Genomic DNA, 19,432 nt, shown 5'->3' on the forward strand with positions numbered 1-19,432 from the left:
ATTGGGGTAATGCTGGTGTAAACCAAGACAGCAAGGATTGTTGGTATTGTGAGAATTAAAATGCAAGGGATATTTCTCTAAAGCTTTTAGAGGAAGCATTATCCTACTGACACCTTGACTTCAAACTTCTAATCTCTAGAACAATGAGAGAATAAATTTCTGTTATTTTTTTCAATTTTCTGTTGTTTCTACTAAATTGTGGTACTTTGTTATGGTAGTGCTAGGCAGCCAATACACCTACATGTATTGAAAATACCAACATACATGTTTATTCATATCCAGGAGTTTATTAAATGATTTGTTTGGCAAGGATGTTTCTGGCATAAAATTTATTTCATAACTAAACTTGGAGCTCAGCAACTCATATTTCAAAGATGCCTTGCATCTATTTAAACTGATGTCAAACATTTCTCAAAGAGTCAAACTGTGTTCATTATAGACAGTTACAAAAGTTAAGTAATTTAGAAGGTTGGTGAGAAAGTTCTGTATAATTGAGTGGTAGGATTGAAGGAGTCTATGATTTTCAACACACAAAAAACGATGTATGCCATGTGTTATGTGCAAAGCATATGTGTTTTGTCTTAAACCATTTTAAGGTGTTAAAGGTGTCATATACGGACATTTTATATATATATTAATACATACAATGGTTTATTATTCAGCAATGAAAAATAATGAAGTCCATATATTCTATGCTGTAGTACTATGCTGTAATATGGATGAGTCACAAAAACATTATGTTAAGTAAAGTAAGTCATGGATGGTCATATAGTGTTAGGGACTTTTTAATCCAAGTAGATTTACTTGAAATCTTCCTTTAGTAGGAGTTAATGTGTGGGATCATATAGTTAAAGGAATGATCTTGGAATGCTTAGCTATGCTGTGGCAGTGCTAATTTGTTAAATTGAACAACCATAGTTTTTTGTTTTCTAAAATCACTTGATACGCGATACTATTGATAGAATTTTTCATTTTCTGAAAAATACATTTTACATACTTCAGTATTTGAAATGAGGTATTCATCTCATTAATTTTTACTTTTTGCTAGGAATAGAATATAAAATACACCAGCACATAATCCTTACCACATCATTTACTAATGATCCCAGACCAGGTGTTCATCAGAGTTTGTCCAAGGTAGTCATACCTATTGCATTAGGCAACAAACTTGTTAAAGTCTTTCTAACTATATTTCCTGTGTTGTACTGGCAGCTCTGTCACAACAGTTTGGGAACTCTTAAAATATTTCCAACAAAGCCAAATATTGCCAAGAATCAAGTTTCAGTTTATAAAGACCTTCCATTTGGATTTCACGAAGTCATTATCTCATTTTATTGTCATATGAGTTATATGTTAATATCTCTATTTCACAGTTGAATAAATTTGAGGCTAATTGTGTTATGTGACTTGCCCAAGTGGTGGAGCTATTATTTGAGCCCAAGTCTGCACCAAAATCAATATGCTCTTACAGGAATAATATATTGCTTTACTTTATTTGGATTGAGTTTTAAAGCTTGGCTTTAAAGTTGTTGCTAAGTCACTTCAGTTGTGTCTGACTCTGTATGACGGCAGCCCACCAGGCTCCCCCGTCCCTGGGATTCTCCAGGGAAGAACACTGGAGTGGGTTGCCATTTCCTTCTTCAATGCATGAAAGTGAAATGTGAAAGGGAAGTTGCTCAGTCGTGTCTGACTCTTAGCGACCCCATGGACCGCAGCCTACCAGGCTCTTCTGTCCATGGGATTTTCCAGGCAAGAATACTGGAGTGGGGTGCCATCGCCTTCTCCGTTAAAGTTGCTAGACTTTATGTAAAATATAGAATATAATATTGACTCTTCTATTTATTAACTGTATAAAGTTAATCCAGTACTCTTAACCTCAACTTTACCTGTAGTAATCATGTAACTTTATAGTTTGTTGTTTGCCACTCATAATAAGCACTTTACAGCTACTGATTCATAGAATCTTTATAACCCTATGAGGCAGATAAATGTCTCTATTTACACATGAGGAAAATGAGATTCAGTGCGTTTAAATAAATTGTCCAGAGTCACAGACTACTCAGTGACGGAGCATGGACTTTAGCATCAAAGCCTGTGTGCTATGCTGCCTCTCTGTGAAGCAGAGATGAATAACACTCATGCAGCCTGGCTGTTTACGTAAACGGTGATGTAGATACAGTAACTTTGTAAACCAGAAAGGACTAAAGAAAGATTAGTCATTACAAATAAGAATGCTTTACTTTAACTGTGGGGAAATGTCAGGGTAGGCAGTTTCCTTATACTAATTTCTATGGAATTTAAATGTTATTGTCACATCCTAATTCCACTGGTAAATTTCTTGAAATATTCTTTGAAGTAAGATGTGGATTTTGCCTCATTTAAAAAATGAAACTAAATGTAAACGTTATCTCCTACTAGTTTAGCAATTCGTGTTTTTTAATTACTTCTTGATCATTTGAATTGCTCTGAGGATCATTTGTTGAAGTCAATTAGTGTTTTCTTTTATTAATATGCTAGTATTTGCATGAGAAGAATTCTTAAATATTCTAAGAGTAAATTATTTGCTATAGTGTGGTATTTATTGCAGAGAACACCTGTTCCTTTTTGATGCCTAACCATTCATTCGGAGAAGGCAATGGCACCCCACTCCAGTACTCTTGCCTGGAAAATCCCATGGACGGAGGAGCCTGGTGGGCTGCAGTGCATGGGGTCGCTAAGAGTCAGACACGACTGAGCGACTTCACTTTCACTTTTCACTTTCATGCATTGGAGAAGGAAATGGCAACCCACTCCAGAGTTCTTGCCTGGAGAATCCCAGGGACGGGGGAGTCTGGTGGGCTGCCGTCTATGGTGTCGCACAGAGTCAGACACGACTGAAGTGACTTAGAAGCAACCATTCATTACTGAGATGATTTTAGGTATTCTTCATAAATTATCTTATTGGGCTTCTGAATTTCAAACATTTTTCAATAAGACACAAAATTCTGAATTGCACAGTTCTGGCTGCTGTTATCTATATTTGGCCTCTGACAACCAAAGTGAATGTATTCTTTGATAACTGTCATGCCACTTCACTTGATGAGGACTTTCTTAGCCTACCTCCTTTTCTTCCTTGTCATCTTCTGTTTTTCTTCTCTTGTCTCCATTCTCCTCCACATCTTGTTCAGTGGTTCAGCCTTTTGTAATATCTCATCTCTAATTTCTTGCCAAGAAGAAAATGAAAAAAATCCTTTTCACTTTTTACCCCATTTTCAATTTCTTTCAGACTTTAGGTCACATACCTTCTTTGAGTTGTGGGGTAAATAGTAAAACAAAATTCCTTCACCACTCAGTAGTGAATTAATGATCAGTCTTCTTCCATTTCGAATTTTGTCATGACAGGACCATTCCCTTCGAACTGTAATACTTTAGAAATCATATTCACATGCTTCTAGTTGTCACAATATAAAGCATTTCCTTGATTTACATCACTCACCAGGATGGTTCTAATCATAGAGTTTAGTTAAAATAAACAGAGCTGAAACCTCTCATATAGGGAAAGCCTTGCTCATAATCATAAAGCCACCATGTATTACTAAGAACAGAGGGAAAGTCTTAAGGCAGAATATCATGATCTTATTCAGAGAGGTCCTTTGGAAATGTGAACCCATTTTTCAGTCCATTTGATGTTAGTTTAAATAATTGTACACATTTATTTGCTCTATTTATGGAATGTCATCATGTATATGAGGGTCTATATTCCAGTTGTATGGGGGAAGCAAGACTCACTGGCTTTCACTAGGACTATATTATGCCTCTTTCTCCCCAACAACCTCCATCATGTTTGTGCCACCCTTCAGATGTGGGCCTTGAACAGTGAAGCTGAAAATTATTCCTCACCGTTGAGAATGGAGAGAACAATACCAAAAGGGACCAAAGTATCAATTCTAAACGTTCTGGGGTATGGCACTTCTACACCCTTAAGAATGTTCCACACTGAGGGAAAAATAGTTACTCCTGAAACTACTTGTTGTTGGATTGATTAAGCATTGTGTTGCATTGTGAAAGGAAGTTTCACCAAGAACAGATTTCATATATAAGAATAGATTATTATTTTAACCAACACAAAATATATGAAAATAACATTTGTTATGTGTCTGAAAACTGTAGTCATGGTTACTTTGACCATAAGAATATATTTTCTCTCCTCTTTATCCTGGAAAGAAAATAAAACATCTGTTTCTGAGATTTTAGAACAATAAATAGCATTAATTTTCATTCCAATTCAAGCATAAGTATTTATATCAAATGAGATAATTTCTTCAGCAAAATGTTTCTAAAAGGAATTTCAACAATTCTCTTTGATTTCTTTGGGACTAATTCTGCAAAGTCATTGGAACAATAACTAGCTATCATATAATAAGATCAGAATTATAGGTTTTATGGATTCAATTACTGTTTATATCCAATATAAATTATTTAACCAGCTTTTAAATATATATTGGGTATACAGCATAGTATTAGTGTTATGAAAGATACGAAATAAAAAAGAAAAAAATTACAAGTGACCTGAAAGGTCTTGAACTCTAAGAGGAAATAGATTTCTAGAGTAGAACATTGAATTTACAATAATTTGTTCAGTTTGTATGTTAAATACAAAGACAAGTCAAAGTAAGAAAATAAACATTTATTTAGAGTCAGGGTAATCTCCAAAAAGTCAGAGATTTTAAGTCTATTTTGTTCAGAATATTGTTTCTCTGAATACCACAAAAATACATGTTCACTGAAGAAAATTTGAAAAAGAAATTGCCTATAAACACCGTGAAATAAACATTGCTTCAGTGAATTCAGCTAACACTTTTTCTTTTCCCTGTAGCTGTTTTCTTCTTGGAACATTCTTCCCAACTCTCTTCATCTGCCTGTTTCTTGCTTATCCTTCAGAACCTTATTTTCAATGGCACTTGTCCTCAAAGAAGTTTTCAAACCTCCTACCTGAGGTCCTCTGCTAATATGCTCCTGTTTAATCTCTGGGTTTCCTTTGCATTCTTGAAATATTAATGATCCTGGACTCTGGTGTATGCTGGCAATACAGTGACAAACATGATAAACAGGATCTCTATGATAATGGAGTTGGCAATTTTAATGGAGACAGCTAAGAAACAAACAAAAATGAATGTACACATATAATTTTGCTGTAGTTACATGTAAATGTATATTCCTCACTAGACTACCAACCCCATGGGGTGAGAACAATGACTGTTTGGTTTAGAAAATTTAGTAAATAAATGTACATGTGTTTTAAATGAATGGACACTGAAGGAATGAACAAATAAGCTAATCTTTTGTGTGCTTTCTCAAGATATTTCATGTACATAAATATTATGATCAGGCTACCCAAGATGACTGTTCTCTTGTTTTCTGTACATCCCCTGCTCAGCCAGTCCCTGCCTCAAGTATACCCTACTCACATGACTGACCCTCCTACATACTTGCCCCAGGCCCAAAGGAATGATCTAGCTTTAGATCATTGATCTAGCCCCTCATGGTGAGGGGCATGCTGCTCTGCTGGTTTCCCTAATAACCCATGAGCCAATCTTAAGTCAACTTCTCTACAACTAGCAACCTACCCCTGTCTCTAGGAGCAAAGACTGCTGCCATGTCCTGTCTGCCCTCTGCCATATACAGTGAGGTGTTTCTCCAGAACCTTGCTTCAGACATGCAAGATTCCCCTATCCATTAAACTATTATGTTTCTGTTGCTAACTCTCATCTCTTTTCTTCCGTCTTGAAGCTGGGCAGGTACAGGCCTTCTAATTCTGCATGGTTCATCCCAATCACAAACATACAGTTTTTATATATACTCAAAATTGGAATCTTTTGATGAATACATAGTATACTTTTTCCACTTAATATTATGTCTTGAACATACTCTTATGTGAATAAACATTTTAATGTGATCAAATATTATAGTCTGGCATTTCACATGATGTATTCTACATAGAAGTTAAATAAGCAGGGTGACAATATACAGTCTTGATGTACTCCTTTACCAATTTTGAACCAGTCTGTTCCGTGTCTGATTCCAGCTGTTGCTTCTTGACCTGTTTCTCAGGACACGGGTAAGGTGGTCTAGTATTCCCATTGCCTTAAGAATTTTCCACAGTTTATTGTGACCCACATCGTCAATGGTTATAGCATAGTCAGTGAAGTAGAAGTAGATGTTTTTCTGGAATTCTCTTGCTTTCTCTATGATCCAACATATATTGGCAATTTAATTCCTTTGCCTTTTCTTTGCATAATACTTAATTGTAAGAATATACTAGAGTGATTTTTAAAAAATCATCCTCAATTGAGATTATTTTCACTCTTTTCCTGACTCTACACAGTCATTTAGATTGTTGACAGTAGTTTACTGTTATGAATTATGTTCTGATGAACACATTTATGCATAAATCCTCTATCTTTGATTTTATTTCCTTGGAAAAATTGAATCACTGAACAGAGGTAACTATCTTTTTAAGACTTTTATAGTTCAGTTCAGACACTCAGTCATGTCCAGCTCTTTGTGACCCCATGGACTGCAGTATGCCAGGCTTACCAATCCATTACCAACTACCGGACCTTACTCAAACTCATGTCTGTTGAGTCAGTGATACCATCCAACCATCTCATACTCTGTCATCCCCTTTTCCTCCCACCTTTAGTCTTTCCCAGCATCAGGGCCTTTTCCAATGAATCAGCTCTTCACATCGGGTGACCAAAGTATTGGAGCTTCAGCATCAGTCTTGAATATTCAGGACTGATTTCTTTTAGGATTGACTGGTTGGATCTCCTTGCAGTCCAAGGGACTCTGCAAAGTCTTCTCCAATACCACAGTTCAAAGCATCAATTCTTCAGCTCTCAGCTTTCTTTATGATCCAACTGTCACATTCATACATGACTACTGGAAAAACCATACTTTGACTATACAGACCTCTGTTGATATATATATTGACTTTTATATATATTGCCAAATTGTATTACAGAAAGATAAATTATAGTTTATTAAGGGAAAATTTACATAATTTCATTAGTTTTTTTTAACTCAATAACATTTTAATGAAGATACTATGTAATATAGGCTTGGATTGTTTTAATTTTCTTCCTTCCTCCACAACACTTTCCAGCAGCATTTCGACTTCTCCTATCTCTTGAGATAAACCATTTTATTAAAATTATCTTTTACTATTCAAAATATTATTTTAAGATTTTTCTTTATTTTTTAAAATTAATTTTTATTGGATTTTCATTAGATTTTGAAACTAGCAATAGATGTGACCTCTAGGATTGACTGGTTTGATCTCCTTGCAGTCCAAGGGACTCTCAAGAGTCTTCTCCAGCACCATAATTCAAAAGCATAAATTCTTTGGCACTCAGCCTTCTTTATGGTACAACTCTCACATTCATACATGGCCACTGGAAAAACCATAGCTTTGACAATATGGACTTTTGTCAGCAAAATGACATCTGCTTTTTAATACACTGTCTAGGTTTGTTGTCAGAGCTTTTCTTCCAAGGAGCAAATGTCATTTAATTTCATGGCTGCAGTCACTGTCCTCAGTGATTTTGGAGCCCAAGAAAATAAAATATGTCACTGCTTCCACTTTTTCCTCTTCTATTTGCTGTGGAGTAATTTTAGTTTTCTGAATGTTGAGTGTCAAGCCAGCTTTTTCATTCTTCTCTTTCACCCTCATCAAGAAGCTCTTTAGTTCCTCTTTACTTTCTGCCATTACAGAGGTGTCATCTGCATTATCTGAGGTTGATATTTCTCCCAGGAATCTTGATTCTAGCTTGTGAGTCATCGAGCTTGGCATTTTGCATGATGTACTCTGCATAAAGTTAAATAAGCAGAGTGACAATATACAGCCTTGACATACTCCTTTCCCAGTTTGGAATCAGTCCTTCATTCCGTGCCCAATTCTAACAGTTATTTCTTGACCTGCACACATGTTTCTCAGAGACAGGTAAGATGGTCTGGTATTCCCATCTCTAAGGATTTTCCACAGTTTGTTGTAATCCACACAGTCTAAGGCTTTAGTCTAGTCAATGAAGTGGACATTTTTCTTGAATTCTCGTGCCTTTTCTGTGATCCAACAGATGTTGCAAATTGATCCCTGGTTCCTCTGCCATTTTCTAAATCCAGCTTGTACATCTGGAAGTCCTTGATTCATATACTGCTGAAGCCTAGCTTAAAGGATTTTGACCATTACTTTGCTAGCATGTGAAATGACTGCAATTATCTGGTAGTTTGAACAATCTTTGGCATTGTCCTTGTTTGGGATTGAAATGAAAACTCACTTTTTCCAGTCCTGTGACCACTACTAAGTTTTCCAAATTTGCTGACATATTGAGTGCAGCACTTTAACTGTTATCATGTTTTAGGATTTTAAATAGCTCAGCTGGAATTCTGTCTACTCCACTAGCTTTGTTTGTGGTAATGCTGCCTAAGGCCTACTTGACCTCACACTCCTGGATATGAAGGTGGTTCTAGGTGAGTGACCACACCATCATGGTTATCCTGGGTCATTAAGACCTTTTTCTGTATAGTTCTTCTTCATTGTATTCTTGCCATGTTTTCTTAATCTCTTCTGTTTCTATTAGGTCCTTGCCATTTCTGTCCTTTATTGTGCCCATCTTTGCATGAAATGTTTCCTTTTTATCTCCATTTTTTTTGAAGACATCCCTAGTTTTTCCCATTCTATTGTTTTCCTCTATTTCTTTGCATTGTTCAGTTAAGGCTTTCTTATCTCTTCTTGCGATTCTCTGGAACTCTGCATTCAGTTGAGTATATCTTTACCTTTCTCCTTTGCCTTTTGCTTCTCTTGACTTTTCTCAACTATTTGTAAGTCCTCTTCAGACAACCACTTTGCCTTATTGCATTTCTTCTCTTTAGGATGGTTTTGGTCACTGCCTCCTGTGTTACAATGTTACAACACTCTGTCCATAATTCTTCAGGCATTCTGTCTACCAGATCTAATACCTTGAATTTATTTGTCACCTCCTATATATTCATAAGGGATTTAATTTAGGTCATACCTGAATGGTCTAGAGGTTTTCCCTGCTTTATTCAATTTAAGGCTGAATTTTGCAATCAGGAGCTCATGATCACAGTCAACTCCAGGTCTTGTTTTGCTAACTGTATAGAGCTCCATTTGGCTGCAAAGAATATAATCAATGTGATTTTGGTGCTGACCATCTGGTGATGTCCATGTGTAGAGTTTTCTCTTGTGTTTTTGGAAGAGGGTGTTTGCTAAGACCAGTGTGTTCTCTTGGCAAAACTCTGTTGGCCTTTGCCCTGCTTCATATCAACAATTAATTGTATCAATAAGCAATGCAAGTGTTATTAATATATCTTGGAGTGAAGAAGGATAGGTTTGGGAATCTTGAGACAGGTGAATGCCAGATAAGAGAATTTCAAAATTTCAAAATAGATGTTTAGAAGCCCCTGTAGGATTTTGAGGAGAGGGATAAAACTGTCTCTGAAGGCAAACATATCTTAACTCAAAGTAGTAACTTGGTGACTTTAAGCACTTAAGTTTACTGACTTAAACTTCAGCTGTGTTTCACTCACCTTTCAAGGGCTTAGGGGTACTGGAAAATTTTCTGGTTCTCTGTCTCATACTACTACACCTGGGATATTTGTGGGAGGCTATTTCAAGTCCTCTCTACTCAAATCCCTCTCTGAACAATTTTTAACTCACTGCATGGGTGCTCAGTTTTGGACACTGCCCTCCTCCTCCTTTCCTCCCTCCCTTGCCCCACTTCCTTCCTTCTTTCCTTTCTTCCTCCCATAGCTTGTATTTATTAACAGCAAGCTCCAATAGTTTGGTCACCTTATGTGAAAAATCGACTCATTGGAAAAGACTCTGATGCTGGGAAGATTGAAGGCAGGAGGAAGGGGATGAGAGAGGTTGAGAAGGTTGGATAGCATCACCGACTCAATGGACATGAGTCTGAGCAAGCTCCAGTAGTTGCTAATGGACAGAGAGGCCTGGCGTGGTGCTGCCCATGGGGTCACAAAGAGTCAGACATGACTGAGTGACTGAGCTGAACTGATGATTTTGTAAAGCAGCCTTGAACCCTGGTCATTCTGATTCTCAAGAGCAGTGTGTTCTGAGGACAGCTTCCTGTGGCTGTCTCTTGAATTCCACTGGTGTGTACACCTTGATGATGATGTGGTACTGCCCTTCTGGAGGCATGTGATCTGGCCTTTCCCTCTCAAAAGGGAACAGACTGGGGTCACATTTGATGGCATCCACATGAAGTTCCCTGGGATGCAAGTTGTAGCTCCTGAGGTGCTTCCTGCTGGGCCTCAAGCATGGGCCCGATGACCTCCCTCTCCGTCTCGTGCTCTCCCTGCTTATACAGGGACCACTTCTTCAGAAGCTGAACTCTCATCTCGTCTCTTCAAAGAGCAGTTCCTCCTGAGACTGCTATTTCACTTTATCCAAGAGCTCACAGGGATAATAGAATCCTCAAAGGGAATTAGCTCCTGGCTAGGCTTTCTTCTTTTTTAAATGGTCTTTTACTGCTTGGTCTTTTTAAAGATTTAACTACTTCTTTCACAGAGGTTCTGCTCTCATGGGAACAAGTTCTGAGACGATCAACAATGAAGCTTTCTGATAAGTGTCTCTAGTCTATGTCTGCCAAATTCCCAAAGCATCCATGGCCTTTAGGTTGCTTCCAGGCATGCATTCATTTGCATTCAGGGCCCACGTGCCCCGCACAGAGATTCTGACGTAGCATTTCTTTAAGGAGAGTCTGTATGTTTCTCATTTGTACTAGGGAAAATGAGGAATACATTTCACTGACGGGAGATTTCCCTAATCTTATCTCATAGATAGTGATAAGATAAGGCAGGGAAATGGAAGGCATCGTAATTTAGGGAGGATGAAACATCCATTAGTTTAATATTTCCAAAATATTGTCTCTGTTACATTATTATTAGATGTGGCATTTAAGAAAGTTTATCATGGCACTGAACTCGAGGTGAGCTGAGCATGAAGAGCGCTTGGAAGCGGGTCATACACTACCTGCAGGTAGTAAGCAGGGCATGCTTACCTCCTGGCAGCCATTTAATTAGAGTATGATAGGCTTCCCCATAGGAAAGTTCTAGAAAATCCAATATGGCTTGTAATTTCTCTGGGGGGAAAAAAAACCCTCAAAATATAATTTTTACTGAGAGTTGGCTTCAAGTATTATCTTTATATATAAAAGATTAAATTTTTTTCTCTTAACACAAATTTCTGGCAGTGCTCTATTAATCATCTAAACTTTCTCCCAGAGTTCAGAAATCTTTTTAGAAAGAAGGGAGAAAATAGATATTTTTCCTCTGTAGAATGTAAATGAATTTTTGGTATAAATCATGTGGATTTATATTGAATAACTAGGCAGTTTATTAATTCTAGGAGTGTTTAACTCAAAGCATATTATGTGCACTGTAATTTATCTCGAAGACTCAATAGTAGCCTTCTGTTTTTTTTTCCTTTTTCCAGAGCTTAAACTTCAGATACTTGTTTTTTTATATTAACTTTGCATTGTTTCATTATATTTATCCTTCATATTTCAAGATTTTCTTCATAATAAAAATGTTAGGCAATATATTATAATATCTGATCCAGTGTACCTTGTACACCTGTGTTACAGACCACTATTCTTGGCCTCCTTAATCAATAAAAGTTGATCAGAGCTAAGACAAGAAATTCAGGCAAGGCTTTATTGGGGGTCCCTTTCAACAACAGTGGGGAGCAAGAACAAACACCAGTTTCCCTTGCTGGCGTGTTCCTGAGCTGGGGCATGAGTTGGTTCCAGGGGTCAGGCTGGAGGGGTGGCTTAGGTGGTTTGCCCACCCCTTAATGTGCAGGGGGCATGTGCAGTACCTTATTTTTGCTTCAGGCTATTTTGAAGTGACAAGTCGTATTTTGGTTTCTTTGTACCTTTTGTCCAGAATTTGTCCTAACTGCACATGCATGCAGTTAATTTTAGTCCCATATAGTTTGTATTTTGTTGCTCAAGGAGAGTTGTGTCCAAGTGCAAGCACTGCAGCACTGCAGCAAGGATCCCAGGTCTGTCTCACTTGTGCTGAAGATATATTTGGTTCTCATCATTCCCATTCCTCCTTTGGTGTCTACAACACTAATCTTTTCATTCTTTCCTTTACTGCGTGACTAGTTGACTTCTCTTTATCCTTTTAGTCCCTGAATGTTGATATTCACCACAATTCTATCCCATACATTCAAGTATTTTTAACTTAGATATTTCTCCTGAGCTACAATGTGCTTAGTCACTCAGTTGTGTCTGACTCTTTGCAACCCCATGGACTGTAGCCCGCCAGGCTCCTCTGTCCATGGAATTCTCCAGGCAAGAATATTGGAGTGGGTTGCCATTTCCTCCTCCAAGGGATCTTCCCAACCCAGGGATCAAGCCCAGGTCTCCCACATTGCAGGCGGATTTTTTTTTTTTACCATCTGAGCCACCAGGGAAGCCTTCCTGAGCTATAGATCTCATTTAAAACTACTTATTGTATCAGCATCTTGGTCTGGATACATCAGAAGTGCCTCATGTTGCAACATATCCAAATATGCTAATTTTTTCCCCTAAATTGCCTTGAAGCATCATCATCTACCCTTTTGAAGCTAGAATACTTAGCATTTTCTGTGATTTCATGTTTCTGTGATTTCATTTCGGCTGTTTTCAAGGCCATTGCACTAATTTAACACTCATTTTCTCTTTGTTGTTGTTTAGTTGCTAATTCGCATCCAACTCTTTTGTGACCCCTTTGACTCTAGCCCACCAGGCTCCTCTGTCCATGGGATTCTCTAGGCAAGAATACTGGAGTGGGTTACCATCTCCTCCTCCAGGAGATATTTCTGGCCTAGGGATCAAACCTAGGGTTCAGCATTGGCAAGCTGAACCACCAGGGAAACCCTTGAGGTCATAAATTTAAAAAGGATGTTAAATACATAAGCTTGATTCACTAAAATAAAAAATAGAGACTGAACACTATATAGAAGGTTGGAGATGAATGGTATACATTTTAATAAGCAATAATGAGCATTATAATCAGTTGATGATTAGACACTTCTTATACTTTCTATTTCCCTTAGTTTCAGTGTCATGGCTGTGTATTTATTTGCTTTTTCAAAGGTAATATTCATACTGAGAGGTCTTTTTCAGTATATGATCCTATGTCAAATTCCAATGTTATAACATGTAGTTATTGATTTCTACCACCTCACTGTCAATGTGATCCCAGTGAAACGATCTTACAGTATACTGGAAGCATACTTAATATATGTGCCAGCAATCTGTCTCCTCATAATACAAAAGGGAGTAGGATCTGATGGAATAACTTCTTTACCTACTCTGCCATTTATCTCCTTTTTATTGCTCTTCCTTACTCCCAGTTTTTCTAATTATTCTCATCAGTGACAACTTAGAGTACAATCAAAATCCTTTTGGTAACAAAAAGGATATGTATAATACATTTTAATACAGTGGATTCTTTCTAACACCATACACAAAAATAAACTCAAAATGGATTAAAGATCTAAATGTAAGACCAGAAACTATAAAACTCCTAGAGGAGAACATAACGCAAAACACTCTCTGACATAAATCACAGCAGGATCCTCTATGATCCACTTCCCAGAATACTGGAAATAAAAGCAAAAATAAACAAATGGGATCTAATTAAAATTAAAAGCTTCTGCACAACAAAGGAAACTATAAGCAAGGTGAAATGACAGCCTTCTGAATGGGAGAAAATAATAGCAAATGAAGCAACTGACAAACAACTAATCTCAAAAATATATAAGCAACTTACGCAGCTCAAGTTGAGAAAAATAAATGACCCAATCAAAAAATGGGCCAAAGAACTAAATAGACATTTCTCCAAAGAAGACATACAGATGGCTAACAAACACATGAAAAGATGCTCAACATCACTCATTATCAGAGAAATGCAAATCAAAACCACAATGAGGTACCACCATTTCATACCAGTCAGAATGGCTGCAATCCAAAAGTCCACAAGCAATAAATGCTGGAGAGGGTGTGGAGAAAAGGGAACCCTCTTACACTGTTGGTGGGAATGCAACTAGCAGAGCCACTATGGAGAACAGTGTGGAGATTCCCTAAAAACCTGGAACTAGAACTGCCTTATGACCCAGCAATCCCACTGCTGGGCAAACACACTGAGGAAACCAGAATTGAAAGAGACACGTGTACCCCAATGTTCATCGCAGCACTGTTTATAATAGCCAGGACATGGAAACAACCTAGATGTCCATCAGCAGATGAATGGATAAGAAAGCCATGGTACATATACACAATGGAGTATTACTCAGACATTGAAAAGAATACATTTGAATCAGTTCTAATGAGGTAGATGAAACTGGAGCCTATTATACAGAGTGAAGTAAGCCAGAAAGAAAAACACCAATACAGTATACTAACACATATATGTGGAATTTAGAAAGATGGTAATGATGACCCTGTATGCGAGACAGCAAAAGAGACACAGATGTATAGAATGGACTTTTAGACTCTGTGGGAGAGGGTGAGGGTGGGATGATTTGGGAGAATGGCATTGAAACATGTATACTATCAGGTAAGAAATGAATCACCAGTCTATGTTTGATACAGGACACAGGATGCTTGGGGCTGGTGCACGGGATGATCCAGAGAGATGATATCGGGTGGGAGGTGGGAGGGGGGTTCAGAATTGGGAACTCATGTACCTCCATGGCTGATTCATGTCAATGTATGGCAAAACCAATACAGTATTGTAAAGCAAAATAAAGTAAAAATTAAAATTAAAAAAAAGAATTCAAATTTGGGAATGCTATGCCATATTTCAAAGGGCTTTGTGTCATTAACCCAATTTTCATAAGCTTATGCTCATGACATTATACAATTAAAGTGCTGATACCCTTCTTTGGATAAATTGTTGAAGGCCTAAATCCTCCCTCTAGTTTTTCTGTTTCCTCCTTTTCTGCCTCCCTTTTTACTTTTTACATTGTTACTTCTAGCAGGTGCATATTTTCTAAAATGAACACTTGTGAAAAAGAAAAACAGAGACTCTGGGTTTTTTAAGAGCAAAAAGATACACTTCATTTTAGCTTTTTTTCAGAGAAGTGGGTCTCAAGAGGTCAATGGAGACATTGGCAGGTAAATTTTGAATAGGCATATACATATAAGGGAGCAGGTGTGTGCCAATGGTGTCCAGAAGAAACGGTTGTTAGTGATGTATACTGGGATCTATGCATTTTGTTTCCTCAACTAAAGGAAACTAAAGTTAAAATCCTTAGGATCCCACATATTTTTGTTGTCTGTCCTACCACATGGAATATAGTATTTTAGAGTATAGGAATTTCATAAATACTTGTTGATTCATGATCTAACCTGCCTGGGACTTTTATACAATGCTGCATATGCTCAAGAAACAACTTGGCATTAACCGGGGGAGGGGACCCTGAATTTATTTGTTGCTTACCTATGACTTACATAATTTTTCAGTTTACTTCACAGTCATTTATTCTAAAAAGTCATTCATTAATGGAGTAATTTGAGTGGAGAAGAAATAGGACTGATCATGAAATAATACTGATAACTTATTGGAAATCTAAAGAAGCTAGGTATAATATGCTTCAAATTAGTTGTTGTTATTGTTTAGTTGCTAAGTTGTGTCCAACTCTTTTGTGAGCCCATGTGTTATTGCCTGCAAGGCTCCTCTGTCCACGGGGTTTCCCAGGCAAAATACTGGAGTAGGTTATCATTTCCTTCTTCAGGGGATCTTCCTGACCCAGAGATCGAAACCACATCTCCTGGGTTAGGAGGCAGGTTCATTACTACAGAGCCACCAGGGAAGCCCTGTAGATTTGTACCATTCCTTAACTTATAGCCACTATAGCACCTAGCCTACCGAGAATCTTAAATGTTTATTATTAATTATAGTAATCCCCCTTTCCCATTCTGTTCTCAAGATCTTCTCTGAGGGGAAGAAATGGCAGTTTATACATTTCCATTTGTATTTGTTATGTTTCTTTACGTGTTTCATTACTTAACTCAGATTTTAATAAGAATCAGTTGCTTTGTTTCTTTCTTACCATAGGGGGCAGAAAAAAAAAAAAGTCTCTCGCATTTTGGTTGCAGTGATTACCTTTGGTGTTGCCAGAGTAATGTAGCGCATATGTAACGAAAATCAATGGGATAATTTTCTAGGAGTATATGTATATGTGCTGTGTCTCTTGCTCCATCTTTAAGTCCCAGAGCACTTGTTTCCTGACAAAGCACTAGTTTTAAACACTTGTCATTTCTGGAACCAGATGCATCTCTGCAAAGCCTTATGCAAAGTATTGTTGTTGATCAGTCTCCAAGTCGTGTCCAATTCTTTGAGATCTCATGGACTGTGGCATGCCAGGGTTCCCTGTCTTTTACTACCTCCTGGAATTTGCTCATACATCTAAAGTGTATGTTAAATACAACAAAGGGGGATAAATGTTTCAGGAATATACAGAGTGGAATATTTTATGAAATACAGTCATTGTCACTTTTTTGAAAATAAGTATTAAACTTTAATTTTGGTGCCTGACACTTCGTTTCTTGTTCTCATATTGACATGAAATTTATTTATAACAAATTTCATCAATTGTTACACAATTTGTTGAGTTTGACAGGTGTAGACTATGTTGAAATTGCCATCACAATCAAGATATAGATTTCTGTTGTCTTAAGTTCCCTTATGTACATTTACAATCAGTCCCCTCCACACCCAGGTCCCAAGCATTCCTTGATCTGTTTGCTTCCTCTATAGTTATGCATTTTCTGATATAACTATTGCATAGTAATACACTCAAGTAGTATGCATTCTTTGTGCCTTGGCTTTATTCACTCAGAATAATATTTTTTGTAATTCATCTAATGCTGACTTTGACAGCACATATACTAAAATTGAAATTCATCTATTTGTCAGTTATTTGTTCTTTTCACTGCTAAGTAGCATTGCTTTTTATGGATATAGCACAGTTTGTTTTTTGTGTGGATATAAGTTTTCAACTCCCTAGGTAACTACCAAGGAGCATGATTGCTGGATCACATGGCAAGAATATATTTAATTTTATGAGAAACCATTACACTGTCTTTCAAAGTATCTGTACCATTTGGCATTCCTACCAGCAGTGAATGAGAGTACCTGTTGTTACACAATCTCCCCAGCATTTGGTGCCATCAGTCTTCGGGATTTTTGGCATTCTTGCCTGGAAAATCCCATGGACAGAGGAGCCTGGTAGGCTGCAGTCCATGGGGTCCCTAGGAGTCAGACACGACTGAGCGACTTCACTTTCACTTTTCACTTTCATGCATTGGAGAAGGAAATGGCAACCCACTCCAGTGTTCTTGCCTGGAGAATCCCAGGGACGGGGGAGCCTGGTGGGCTGCCGTCCATGGGGTCGCACAGAGTCGGACACGACTGAAGCGACCAGCAGCAGCAGCAGCAGCAGCAGCAGCAGGTGTGTAGTGGTATCTCATTTTTAATTTTAATAATGTCATCTCATCAAGTCTGTCTTTCACGGATTGTGTTTTTGGTGTTGTTTCTTAAGGGTCCATCTAGATTCTCTCCTAAAACTCTTCCAGGAGTTTTGTAGTTTTGCCATTTGTACCTATATTTAAGTCTATGATCTGTTTTGAGTTAATTTTTGTGAACACAGTAAAGTATGTGTCCAGATTTTTTTGTTGTTTCATGTTGATGTTTGGTTGTTTCAGCACCATTTGCTGAATAGATTATCTTTGATCCAATTATTGCATTTGCTACTTTGTCAGGGATCAGTCAGCTGTATTTAAGTGGTCCTATTTCTGGTTCTTTGTTACGTTCCACTGATCTCTTTGTCCTTTCACCAGTACCATCCCGTCTTGATTATTGTAGCTTTGTAATAATTCTTGATTGCTAATGTAAGTGGTGTTTTTATGGGATTCCCAGATGGCTCAGTGGTAAAGAATTTGCCTGCCAGTGCAGGAGACTTAGGAAACACCCTGCGGCATGCCAGTGTTCCCTGGCCTTCACTATCTCCTGGAACTTGCGCATATATGTAAAGTATATGTTAAATATAACAAAGGGGGATTTTCTTTTTTTCTATCCCTGGGTCAAGAAGATTCCCTGGAGAAGAAAATGGCAATCCACTCCAGTATTTTTGCTGGGAAAATCCCATGTACAGAGAAGCCTGGAAGGCTACAGTCTGTGAAGTTGCATAGAGTCAGACACGACTGAGAAATTGAGCACACGCACATTGTATTTTTAATTTCAAACTCCACTGTTCATTGCTAGTATATTAGGAAAGAAATTAATTTTTTAAAAATTAACTTTGTATCTTGCAACCTTACTATAACCACTTAGTTCCAAAAGTTTTTAGTCAATACGTTTGGACTTTTTACATAGGCAGTCACGTCATCTGCAAATAAACACAGTTTTAATTCTTCCTTCCAAATCTATGTGCTTTTCATTTTCTTTTCTTTAAAAGTAAAAGTGAAAGTTGCTCAGTTGTGTTCAACTGTTTGTGACCCCATGGACTATGGGGTCCATGGAATTCTCCAGGCCATACTGGAGTGGGTACCTTTCCCTTTTCAGGGGATCTTTCCAACTCAGGGATAGAACCCAGTTCTCCCACGTTGCAGGCAGATTCTTTGCCAGCTGAGCCATAAGGGATGCCTTCTTCCCTTTTCTAATGGTATTAGGAAGTATTCCAGTACAATGAAAAGTGGAGTATGAGGGTTATCCTTGTCTTATTCCTTATCTTAATTAGGAAACCTTTCAGTTTTTCACTATTAATTGCTTTAGCTGTAGGTTTCTTGTAGTTTTTTTCTTTTCTTTTTTTTATCAATTTAAGGAAATTTCTCTCTATTCTTAGTTTCCTGAGAACTTTCATCATGAGTGGTTGTAAATTTTGTTAAATCTTGTTAAATACTTTCATTTCTATTGATATGATCATGTGGATTTTCTTCTTTCATCTGTTCGTGTGACAGATTATATTAATTGATTTTTTAAAGTTGAACAAGTGTTGCATACCTGGAATAAATCCTGTTTGGTTGTAGTATATAGTCCTTTTTCACATTGTTGCATTTGATTTTCAAATATCTTGATGTGGATTTTTTGCATCTATGTTCATGAGGCCTTCAGGTCTTTATTTTCTTTTTCGCAATATGTTTGTTTTTGATTTTAGGGCAATGCTGACCTCACTGATCATGACATATTCCTTTCTGCTTCTGTCTTATGAAAGAGATTGTAGAAAATTGGTACAAGTTTTTCCTTAAATGTTTGGTGGAATTTATCAATGAACACATCTGGGCCTAGTGCCTTCTTTTTTGGAAGATTACTAATAATTAATTCAATTTCTTAATAGATAAATTTCTATTAATATTGC

At 37.4% G+C, this 19,432-nt stretch overlaps 2 protein-coding genes across 8 annotated transcripts in view; one reads left to right on the plus strand and one right to left on the minus strand.

Moving 5' to 3' along the window:
• Nucleotides 1-10,415, minus strand: part of FAM71C (family with sequence similarity 71 member C) — a 43,693-nt gene extending 33,278 nt beyond the window's left edge. The window contains exon 1 of the mRNA XM_040233137.1: nt 10,277-10,415. Coding sequence (XP_040089071.1) covers nt 10,277-10,415 — 139 coding nt within the window. The remainder of the gene's footprint in view (nt 1-10,276) is intronic.
• The window catches only part of ANKS1B (ankyrin repeat and sterile alpha motif domain containing 1B), a 1,164,007-nt gene that overhangs the window by 349,302 nt on the left and 795,273 nt on the right, over nt 1-19,432 (plus strand). The window lies entirely within an intron of this gene.

Source organism: Oryx dammah, unplaced genomic scaffold (assembly GCF_014754425.2).
Source record: "Oryx dammah isolate SB20612 unplaced genomic scaffold, SCBI_Odam_1.1 HiC_scaffold_29, whole genome shotgun sequence".
Lineage (NCBI taxonomy): Eukaryota > Metazoa > Chordata > Mammalia > Artiodactyla > Bovidae > Oryx > Oryx dammah.